Source organism: Lepisosteus oculatus, chromosome 9 (genome assembly GCF_040954835.1).
Source record: "Lepisosteus oculatus isolate fLepOcu1 chromosome 9, fLepOcu1.hap2, whole genome shotgun sequence".
NCBI lineage: Eukaryota > Metazoa > Chordata > Actinopteri > Semionotiformes > Lepisosteidae > Lepisosteus > Lepisosteus oculatus.
In genome coordinates this window covers 7,888,375-7,900,508 of record NC_090704.1, presented here as the reverse complement: position 1 = coordinate 7,900,508, position 12,134 = coordinate 7,888,375, and the positions used below count along the sequence as shown (strand labels likewise).

The 12,134-nt window shown below is 40.9% G+C and overlaps 1 protein-coding gene across 8 annotated transcripts in view; it reads left to right on the top strand.

Moving 5' to 3' along the window:
- The window catches only part of pde4dip (phosphodiesterase 4D interacting protein), a 92,189-nt gene that overhangs the window by 61,197 nt on the left and 18,858 nt on the right, over positions 1-12,134 (top strand). For all 8 annotated transcript variants that reach the window (XM_069194063.1, XM_069194062.1, XM_069194058.1 and 5 more), the window contains 7 exons: positions 5,592-5,710; positions 6,071-6,282; positions 6,639-7,002; positions 8,380-8,569; positions 9,042-9,158; positions 9,700-10,183; positions 11,256-11,491. In XM_069194063.1, the coding sequence (XP_069050164.1) occupies positions 5,592-5,710; positions 6,071-6,282; positions 6,639-7,002; positions 8,380-8,569; positions 9,042-9,158; positions 9,700-10,183; positions 11,256-11,491 (1,722 nt within the window). The remainder of the gene's footprint in view (positions 1-5,591; positions 5,711-6,070; positions 6,283-6,638; positions 7,003-8,379; positions 8,570-9,041; positions 9,159-9,699; positions 10,184-11,255; positions 11,492-12,134) is intronic.

Below are 12,134 nucleotides of genomic sequence, written 5' to 3'. Positions count from 1 at the left end.
CCATACTAACAGTAAGCACCTGCTCTGGCCTCTTGGGGTATTTGGTGGTTCGACTAACCGACATGACAATGTGCAATTTCTGTTTTTATTTGTTTACATTTTTGTGCAAATTGCCTGCAAAAGGAGTTCAGTGCAATTACTATTTATACCTTGTGTTTGTTTTGTGCTCCGTATTTGTTATTTTCACGAAACGCCTCAACACGTATGGCATGTATTTTGACACTGATACAGTCATTCACCTTTTGGTTTTTCCCATTCATCCTTATATGTGCGGGCTAAAGATATTTTAATTTATAGAGATATCCTTTCATATCATAATTTAGATGAATAAAAATGTTACACTTCTTCATGTGCACTGTTCATAATGATATAGAGGACATAGAAAGAATCCTTTTACATTGCAAGGTTAAGCTTGCACTAAAAATCTTGAGGTAAAGATATAAATTAAGTACAATTACCATAAAATGTTTTTTACCTACAGTTTTTACATTTTTTAAAACATTGATTTCTGAATTTCATTTAAAGAGCATATCTTAAAATCTCTCTAAATCCAAGTCACATTTTTTATGCTGTTAGGATCCAAGTTTAATCAAAAGCTTGTTATGTTTTGTAGCATTTTAGTTTTGCCTGCTTGCTCTGCATACAAAACAAGCCAGTTGAGACTGTAAGTTGAGAGCTACATAATGTGGCTGATGACCCTGAAGCATATGGTTGTTTGTAATTCACATAATTTGCCAAGTTTAGTCATGTCATGTCCTGCTACAGGTCTCAGCAGCAGCAACAGCTGTCCAACCCAAAATGGTTTTCTACCAGAAAATGATACACGGTCTAGATATGTTTTGTTACAGTGCATACTGTTAAAAAGACAGAAACTCACAGCCTTCGACAAAGAGCTTGTGGAGTGAACCGATTGATCTCACAGTCCAATTCCACCATTCATAAGACTAGTCCAGCCAAGAAAGCCATGTGTTAATTTTTTTGTAAATGTAGTTTTGACACTGAAATATCCATGCAAACCTTTGTGTAAGCTAAATCGCAAGAAATAAATTTGTGCTACCACTTCTGACTACAGCTGTTTTTGGTATCGGTGTTGTATGTGCATGGAATTAGACAACAAAAGGACCAATGTCTAAATGTGATATATGTATTCCGTCTATGACCCATGCATCCCTAGCATGTAGTAAATGCTCTTTTTATGTCAATACCCATCTCAGATTCTGTATAGTTGCGAAAGAGAAAGGCGTTGCTTCTCTAATTTGGCTGTCGCCTGCTCATTTCATTAGCAAAACACATGCTGTTTCTGCATGCACTCTATAGCAAAACATTGCAACAATAAGAAATCATCTTCCAAAGTTATAACTTATTTCACAGCTCAAGCATCCAAAGAATCCATTCGGCTGGTAGATATCATGTCTCCTCTTCAGACAGAAGCTCATGTAACATTAAGTCTGTTTTTCAACCATCTGGTCATTTTCATTGTCCACATGGCCTGCATGTTGGTGCAGAATCTCTAACCCTGAGGATAGCATAATGAGTCAGTCCAGGGAAGAGGTTACAAGAGGGGAATTTTTAAATTATGAAAGGTATCAGTACCATGTAAATAGTCCTTGTTTAAACTGAAAGGTTAAGAACAATTTGTAATTGGTTCCAGTAATTTCATATGAGTTCATAAGCACATATTCTCTTTAGCCTTTTTCTAAATGCTGACTTAGAAATGTATTTAATTCTTATTAGAAGTTAAAAGTACAGAAATAATTGATAAATGAAAAAAAATAAAAGAATAATTCTGAAATAAGACATCGTTGCTAATGCATATACAGTATCCTATCCTATGTTAATTTTCCGTAATGACCTTTTATTTCAAAACTATATTCACTATGAATAAGTTACATTTCTAAGAGGACAGCATTTTTTTCCTTTGTAGTCTAATCTCTCCTGATGTTTTCCTTCTATTTTGATCCCTCTGTGAGAGTATTTAAAAACTTGTCACGTTATCTTTGCATGCTACACTATCACATAAATAACATGGGAATTTGCATTTTTCTGTGCATGAATTTCCAACTTTGCATGGCTTTTTTGCTCCATTCTTTGAGTACTTTAATGTAACCACTGTTTTTCTTGTAGCTGTTTTTACGTTATGTCCAATTTAAATGAAGATGCATCCTGGGGGGAGGAAGATGAGTTTTATATCCCATGAGAGTTAATATTTTACATTAAAGAAATCTTTCAATTACGGTTCGCATTAAATCAAGCCAAAAGCATCCTGTAGCTCTTGTCTGGGACTTCTGGCCAAGTTTTGGTGGTTTCATAAAATAACCAAACACCCCATATTTTTAAAATACATTCTATTTGAATTCTAACTTTCTATAAATTCCTGCAGTCTGTTGAGAATTGACATATTAATAAAAAAATAAAGTGTCTGGGAAACGTAAAAAGCCTTCATTGAATCTTCACACCAATGCCTTATTGCTGGATCAGTGTAAGTACTATAAGGGCTGCGGTTCTGACACATCAGATAATGTTTCATCATCGGCTGAAGGTCTTTAAATGGAAAGGTATGTGACACCTGTTGTTTTCTTTATGCTGCATCTGTCCTCCAAGATGAATCCCATGAAGGGTCACTTGATATCACCTCAGTCTTTATCCGTCTTGTTACGCAATATCTTCCTGGGGGAAAAGATGATGTGAAATGCTGTTTTTATTTGCATTCACTACACTTTTTGGAAGGGTCATTTCATCTGTGTACATCAAGGCAAAAATCATATAAGAGCTGTTGCATACCAGCGTATTGTTCTGGCAGTGCTTACAAATTGAATTAAATGGCCTGTAACTTAAAACTAAAAGTTTATGTCACGCAGAGAGATTGTCAAAGTTATTTGCTCCTAATTGGCTGAAAGTAATGACAAAGAGATATTATTGGTGCAGGAAATAGGAAACTAACTTCATAGGAAAAAAAGATTCACTTAAAGTTAGTGTTTGGTAGATGGGCTTCATTTGGAGAGAGGAAAAGTGGAGCAAATGTTTTACTGGAGCAGAATACTTTAAAAGTTGTCCTGTTTGATTTTGCAGTCACTTTTATTTGTGTTCAGTGAACAAATGTGTTGTCTGTGATACTAGACATTTATTATGTCTTAGTTACCTAAACGAACCATGTGTTTATTTTGTAATATCGGTCTGGCACACAAACACTCATAAAATAACACACCACTAATATGGTTTGGCACTGCAGCACTATTTTTGAAAACATTGTTAAGCCATGGCTTTGTGCAGTATTATATTTTTTATTACGTATATCAGATATGCCTTGTTAAAATATGTCAATAAATAAGCTGCATTTGAATTTGTCTAACACTTTATTGGGTTTGCTATTATCATTGCTGGTAGTTTCTCCTGTTCCCCATGAAATCTGCTGCTGGAATACTGAAGAGCCTATCAAATGGAGTTAGCCATAGCTGAAACCACAAAAGATATTGCTAAACCCGAGTGTGTTTAAACACGTGATGAAGATAGCACTGCATGTATGCCAATTGGTTAAAATAAGGAAAAAATATTTACATCCTTTACACTTAAGTATGTAGTGGGCTTGTGACTAAGAGAAAGGCAATGCCCCCAATCTTTCATATTAATTATATCAATGAATGGAAGCAGTTAAATGTTTAGCATACCGTACACCATCCCCCAGTGTCATTTGAAGTGCTGACCCAGTAACCCAGCCCAACTATTGCCAGTGCTTGCTCCTGTCCTGCTGGGGCAAAATAATCTTGTTCCAGTTTGATGTCCCTAAAACCAATGAGAGGTGGACCTTTATTTTTCAGATTTGCCTCTAATTTTGCTGAATACCCGTTGGTGGAGCAAGGGGGTGGCTTTTAAGTGGTCCGCTCACACCTGCTAGTGTGTCTGTCTCTAAAAAGCTGATGTACCCAGCACTGGCCTTGCGGCCATTTCTGATTTCATGACTGGATTTTTTCCCACGCTCCCAGTTGAGATAGCGGAGCTGTGCACAGAAAAGCACTGCATATCTGACAGCTTCTCTTTTCTTATCTTAAGAGTCGTCCGCAATCTCCCTCACTGTTTTTTGTTGCTCACCAGTTCCTGGTCAGGAAGATGTACAGAAAACTTGCTCTGAAAAACAAGAATCTGACATTCCTCAATAAAGCACCCCAGTGTTCTGTCGGGATATTTTTCTTTGTGACGGAGTCTAGGCTTGGGACTGATTACGGAGGACTAAAGGCACAATGTTCAGCAGCATGGAAAGAAAAAACAGCTTTTAGGGGGGATTCTGATTTAGAGGCAGTCAGCCATAATACCTTCATTATCGCAGACCAAGTAACTTGTTTCACAAGAGAAAAAGCATTTCCGCCTTTAGTTCATGTGTTACCCATGTGCTGTGTCATAAGACCCTTAATAATGGGAAGCTTATGGGGGTAATTCCCTTTTTAAAACACAACTAGGAAATAAGATAGCAGATAACTTACACTTTAAATCTATCAGACCTGTCGTGTTTTACTTTGTTTTTAAAGCAGCTGAAAACTTTAAAACTGACAAATCATTCACAATTAAAATTCATCCAAGCTTTTTTGCTAGCATATTTGCTGATTTCAGCCTGCATTTACTTTTACATGAAGGAATGCCCATGAAGGCTTTGAAATAATTCATGCAATCTATGTTTTACTACTAAGGGTTTTTAAGGGTTCTGCTTAATTTAGCCCTGAAGAAGAAATATTTCTACAAATTAATTCGAAGGTAGCTCTCCCATGCTTTCTAGGAGAAGTGTTTGGGAATACTTGCAGTGAGTGTTTTCCTAGAATAGGGAGTTAATTTATAGAACATCATATTTTAATTTTGTGTTTTCAAAACACTGCATATTACAAGTTATTTTTTTCTGTATTGCTGTGTACGTGTGTAGGAGAAATTGTGTTTGCTTTCCATAGAAACAGAATAGAATGTTTCCATGTAAAACAAACTGCTCTTCAGGTCTGCAGCGGTGATCTATGAGGAAACGGCATTTTTCTGTTTTGGACTTTGTGTTATTCTAAAAGTTTTTTAAAACTGCTGTACAGATTGAGCTCTATGATCTAGACATCACAGGTTTGAGGCTGGGTGATGTCCGATGCTCTGACTGGGATTCCCCAATTAGAGACCAGGCAGTTGGTTCAGCACTGTCAGGGATTAGGGTTGGGCTGAGTTTGGCCAGGACCCTCTTGGTACCCAACAGAATAGTGATTCATGTGATTTCCTTGGTGCCTTCAGGGGTTAGGCCAGTGGGTGAACTGACTAGAAATTAACCCCATGTACATCTTTGTAGAACTTGTAGCATTTTAAATTATGAATAACTCAATAGATGAGCAGATCAGAGGAACCTGTTTGATCTTAGTCATTTTCCCAGTGTGAGCCAGGATGTAAATATACAGTTGACAATTCCACATTGGATGGGTGTGTACTAAAAAAGTAACCTAAATTCTTCACTAACTACAATACATAATGTTTATGTGCACTCTTTATTCATTTTAATGTGAAATGGTATTACTTTGAGAGAGAGAGAGAATATTTCTGGTGTATTTTGTATTTATGTTTCTGTGTTGTGTCCTCAGAGGTCAGCGCGGAGGAGGATGAGGATGATGATGATGAGGATGGCAGTAGTGAATTCACAGACAGCATTGAGGAGGACGAGAACTCGAAACTGACAGCTCTGACTATGGCCACCAAAGAGGTACGCAAATCCAAAGCAAAGCCATCAGAGCTCACAGCAAAAAAAAAAGTAGGTCAGATCTTAGATCACAATCTAACACACAGTCCCATGGCCTTGGAAATCATGTATGAGTTATTCTTAGACCCTTGCATTCTGGATTTTAAATTCTCTGCATACTGTCAGTGTAAAAGACTGTTCCCTTTGGCTTCATGAATTCCTTGATTAGGACTGTCTATACTGTAGAGTTTTCAGTTTGGGTTTCTGCTGCTCTCATTGCTGAAGCCTGTTTCATCTCATGCTTCTGGCTGTAAGTTGCTTTCTAATATATTTTTTATCTGTATATTGCCATCTGTGCTGAGAATGTTCGTTTCTTCTGAACAGAGTGTTGGAAATACCAGTGAGCAGAGTTGCCTGGGTGGAAGACCCTTGAGCAAGACAGTATCCCAGGATGCACTGTTGGCCGAACAGGGCCTAGCCGAGCTGAGGTGTGAGGTGCAGCAGCTGATGGAGCAAAAGGGCGTAGCCGAGAGGGAGCTGAGAGAGCTGAAGACGCAGCTGGAGAGCACTGGCTACGCCTCGCTGTCGCAGATGAGGTAAACCTTCAACCAGAACATGCTGGTTACAGCTGTTTTCCAGGAGGAAAAAGGCAGTACATGGTAATTTCAGCGTAAACCTGCCAAAAGTCCTGGGAATATAATTATATTTTCCCTTTCAGCAGGGAGGTCAAAGAGTTATTGTGTTCCTGGATACTGTCATAACATGTGACGTGTGCCAGTGTCAATAACATCTTTAAGAATGCTTGGTTATTTGGTTAGGTTTAGTGACCTAAAAAGACGTTCTTATACCTAACAGTAACATGGGCTCACAGACGAGATCTAGCCTGAATTACAAGGAGTTTTGTCCCGTTTCTCTTTGAATCTCTCCGAATTCCATTCCCTCCCTGTCGCAGGAACGCACTGCTGAGTCTGCGACTGGAGAACGATAAGCTGAAGGGCCAGAGGGGACAGGAGACGTGGGGAAGGTGGGAGAGTGGGGAAGCGGGCTGGCTGACTGAGGGGGTGGGACGGAAGAAGGAGGCTGGAGTGAAGCTGAGGAGGGAGGAGCGGCAGATCCCCGAGGAAGAGGCCGCGTGTGGCCCTGAACCGCCTGGGCCCGTGGCCGGAGAGGGAGAGCTGGGACTGGCGCAGGGGAAGAGATGTGCACCGGCTATGCATTACAGGGAGGGCCAAGGAAAGAGAAGATGCACCCGGCCTCAGTCTTTGGACCTGGGAGCCCTGTTGTCCCAGGACACTGACTCTGCCTCTTCCTCACAGGTGATCATTTCACTCCCCACTCAGACCAGTCCACTGAAATTCCATTGCTTTCTATCAACTGAAGTTGCCATCATTTTAGCTTGCAAAGGAACGGGTAAAGGTTTATTCCATGCCGAAAAGCCACACCAGAAGAAGGCTCCACAGCAGAAACCCTGTTTCTTTTCTTCTCTTTTCAGCATAGAATAAACCTTTACTTGTTCCTTTGCAGCCTATGCATGCTGACGCAGCTCCCTACTTGAACAATTTTAGCATTACTTAGTTATTTCTTATGAATACTGTGCATGTACAGTGTATTCAATGTTTTTACATACAGCAAAAACATTGACATAGACTGTGGCACCTAAGAGCATATTCCAGACCTATCAATATATGATTTTTTAAATGTATTTTTCAGTTTTGTTCAGCTTGTATCATATGGCCTAGACACAGAAAGGATAAAGCACCTCCGAACTTTTGCTGAAACGTAGCTACATGGCTTCTGCAGACTAAAGTGACACCATATCAGCGAATTAAAGAACACAAAAGGAAAATACAGCCTGCCAAGAGACACACACCCGCCTGTCTTTCGCTGGTACTTGTTTCTGCTTCAGACACACTCTGACCTTTCAAAGTATCTTCAGCACCAGCTGACCTTACTGAATGACATTGAGCGTGAGCCATCTCTTTCACATTCCAACTCAGCATGTCTCACCAACTGTACGGGTAACCATTGACCTTTATGAGTTTTTTTATTTGATGTTGGGCACTGGTTTATGTAAGCAATTGAAAAATTGGCAGCTGAGTTTGAATTGAAATTTTAGGCCAAAGGGAGGAGGAAAGAAGTATCTTTGTTAGATGCATATTTTTGGAAGGGCACAGGAGGCTGTTAAGAACTAGATGAGTTAGCTCATAGCATCAGTTACAGTATTTGTGAGTGTAATTTAGAAATTACCATTTGTAAAAGTCTACCTGAAAGGATCTTTTGTTGAAATGTGTGTTCAGTTTCGTTGCATTTCATTGCCTGAATGTCATGGATCTTAAATTTGTTCATGCATTCTGCCTTTGAATTACATCTCTTCTTAAGATTTTTTTATTAGAAATAGTGTCAGCTGTTCCATGAAGTTGCTTACATGTTCATGATTAACGGATCGGGTCGTGATTAACAGTTTTCTGGTTTTTAACTGCAAACATGGGATAAAATACAGTATATGATCAAAAGTATGTGTGGAAGTAAATTGATTTTAAAAATAAACAACCCTGAAGGAACTTTTAAAAGAGTTCAAATTTCACTTTCCCTGTAGACGTTACCAGTGCAAAAAAATCTTCTGATTTTCGAGAAGTGTCAAACATTCTCCTGCTCATCTCTGAACTTGCCTGTGTTTGTGTTTTCCCTGTCAGCCAACACAGCTGAGCCCTGGCCATTTCTGGGAGCATGTGGAGGTCAGCCTTCGAGAACAGAGCGAGAAGCTGCGCTCTGACCTGGCCTTGAGTCTCCAGGACAACAGGGAGCTACAGGAGAGGCTGATGGTATCCGAGGCAACAGTGCAGGCCCAGGCTGAGCAGCTCAAGGAGTATCGAGTCCTTCTCTGTAAGTTCTGTGTATACTGCTGCTCTTCCTTAGAGTGAGATGTTAATTTATGTCTTGAGGCAAAATAACATCTCTCATAGCTCTCTTAGTTTAAATGAGGCAATTTAATTATGTGGAGAAATGTTTATGTACACTTCATGTTTAAAATGTGTAGTCCTTCAATACAAAAATGTGCCATTTTCTAACCACTTGTGCTACAGAAGTACCTCTTTAATACTTTTTAATAACAATATATTTTAAAGGCCTCTCACTTTAAAATGCTATTCAATATAGTAAATTGTATCCTCTCCTGTTGCTTTTTTTAAGTTGGGTGTAATATAACTTTCGCTGGTAGCTGTTCAGCAATCCGAACTGAAATTAGACCCGAGGTGGTTTTTCAGGATGGAGACCCCCTCCTGTTCTATGCTGCCATGTGTGTTGAAATGGCAGTGCCCACTCACTGACAGCCCTGTCTGTGTGTGTGGCTCTCTAGCCGAGACCTCAGTGGAGCAGGACAGCAAACAGGTGCAGGTGGACCTGCAAGACCTGGGCTACGAGACCTGCGGGCGCAGTGAGAACGAGGCAGAGAGAGAGGACGCCAGCAGCCCAGGTGACTGCTACCTTGCAAGAAAGCAGAAAAACTTCCAAGAGAAGTGTCAAATACTCGCTTTTTAATGCTATTTCCTTTGATTAACCATAAAGCTAATCTAAGCTGAATAGCATGCTTACGTTATTTCTTCTGATCTCAGTTGTATTACTAGATTTGTGGAGTTTTAAGACCAATTGTTACATCTCCAGAAAAATGCAATACTTATTTTTATCCACTTGGGGGAGCTCCGGATATATTACAGTGCGATTTGCTACTGCGAAGATGAAAGTGTGTTGGCTTAGCAAGATAATGTGGTTCTCTACACGATTAAACTTAAGCAAGACTTAAGCCTAATGTACTCAGAGGCTTGAAATATGCAGGAGTATGAATGTAGAGGAATGAGTATGCAGAAGAAATATGGCAGGCGCGATATCGCTACAAGTCTTTTCTTCCAAACTTGCTGCATGCTTACAGAGATGAATCACTTGATTGTGCCAGATTTACAGCCATTTTTTCCCTGAAGTGTTTGCTGATCCTCTAACCAGGCTTGTTCCCTGTACAGAGTATGAGGATCTGGATGTGCATGGAGCTGCGTACGGCCTGGCACCTCAGCCCCTGCTCTCCAGCCTGAAGGCGTGGCCGGCGGACGCAGGGGAGCTGGGCAAGTGCGACGATGTGGCGGCTCTGCAGCAGCACATCCAAGACCTGCGCGCCCAGCTGCGGCGCTCGGAGAAGCTCATCCGCAACCTGCAGCGGCGCGCCCGCTCCTTCTCCACCACCAGCGACTACGCCTCCAGCCTGGAGCGCCCCCGCAAGGTCAACTGGAACTTCCAGGCCGCCGCCACCACCGCCTCCCCCACCCCCAGTGGCGCGGAGGAAGACGAGGGGTGGCAGTCCGACGGGGTGGCGGGCGTGCCGGCGCCGCGGCCGAACAAGGAGCTGCAGGAGCTGGTGGCACGTGTGGCATCGCTGGAGGCGCAGCTCAAGAGCTCCAGGATGGAGGGCAAAGCTTCCAGCGAAGATATCAAGTCTGCCACCTGGCCAGGGTGGGTACGGCTCACTGCTGCCACATAGTGGCACAACGAGACCTAGGATCTGCTCTTTGTCGGTCTGTACTGACTGCTTTTGCCCATGAACGGTTAGCATGGATCCCTCCACCCATTCAATTTCAGTTGCTTTCACCTGAGAGAATCACAGTAGATATGCTTTTTCTATATGAGATAGTCTGGAATTAACACGTTTATTTTCCACCAAAAGGTTTTTCTGTATGCCTTTGAGCCCGTAACACTCCCAATTTCTCTTTTTTGAGTGCTCAGCACATTCATTCAGAAACAATTAAAAACTATAATTTTAACACTTATCAGTAAGCCCATCTAACATGTTACCTCATGGTAGACTGGGACATCAGCAAGAAATTTGACAACATAGACGTCTAAATTCACAATAATAGTCAGTAGCCTTGACAAAGCCCAGTATCTTTGAAGGCTTGTTGTACCAGACGTGCACGTCTCTATCTTATACTTTCCAAATTACATTTTAATTTAAAAAAATCTTTAGGCCATATCAGTAGTGCATAGAGCTGTGCTGTGTTCATCCAACCTAATTAAATAGATGTGTCCATTGCACCAATTAAAAAAGATCTTTTTCATCTTACGGTATATCTTTTTAATCCTAATAAATGTTGACCCAGAGAAGGTTTCGGCATCACAAAATCTCGCCCTTACTAACAAATCCCCTGTTTGGAAGTGCAAATGAAACAACCAAATAAACCACCACAGAGAAACTACATACCTCTGTAGTGTCTTCATCGTTTACTTCTTCCTTCAGTTTTTTTGCCTGTTATATCTTGAAGTCACATGCCTAAGTCTGCATATCATCTCTTAAATCACATGTAGGGAACTAGGAATGGGGTGAACAAGAAACATTCCTGCACTTGCTATTCAAAATCTGTTATTGACACCATATCCACTATATAAAACCTGAAATCTAGGCAGGTTATTTCCTGCAGAAAATGCGTAAAGGATCATAATTATGTGTAGCGTCTCCAATTGAATTTTCTCCATTTCCGTATTCTTGTGAAGATTTCCCTTGCTAACGGTGGCCCTGTGCTCTCTCCAGGAAGTATGATTCCCTGATTCAAGCGCAGGCCCGTGAGCTTTCCCACCTGAGGCAGAAGATGCGAGTTGGACGTGGCGTCTGTCACATCCTGTCCCAGCACTTGGGTGACACCACCAAGTCCTTTGAAGAGCTGCTCCGTGCCAACGACATCGACTACTACATGGGCCAGAGCTTCAGAGAGCAGCTGGCACAGAGCTTGGCACTGGCAGAGAGGGTCAACAGCAACCTCAGTGACCGTGAGTTGGTTCTTTCTGACTGAAAATGGTCTTCCTCTTTTGAATGTGAAGGTGCCTCTGAGTTGGGTTAAAAGAAGCCCAGTGTGGTTTATGAAGGAGCTCCCATCTGTATTATTTAGTCTTAAGAAGGTTAGAAAATACATATCAACATCAGGTAGACTCCACTGAACATTTTAAATCACTTCTTAATCATTCAGTTAAAATGTAACATGTATCATACACTCTGCATTTGTCTTTGGAAGAATTCAAACATTAGGTGTTTTTGTTTTCTAATTTTCCTTCTTCTAGAGTGAATAAGTGATTTTCTTAATTCATAGCACCAGGACTGTATGTCGGTATGATTGTTTGTGTGGGAGAAAAGTAGATATAAGTTTAATTTATAGTAATTTATGAAGCAAAGGGGGTGTTCAATGAAGGTTTGGGAGGCATGACAGCGGACAAGTTCACTTTGCCTCAGCTATCAGAAATCACAATCATTCCTTTGTTCAATTTTAAAAAACTACACGATGCATAAACATTTTTTCTTCTTCACATTCCTCTTTTGTAACCCCCCTCCACCCCATTTCCACCTTTGCTGCTTCCCCTTGGTCACCCTTCCTCCATCCTATGGCTAGACAGGTTAAGCCAAAACTCTTACAACTAA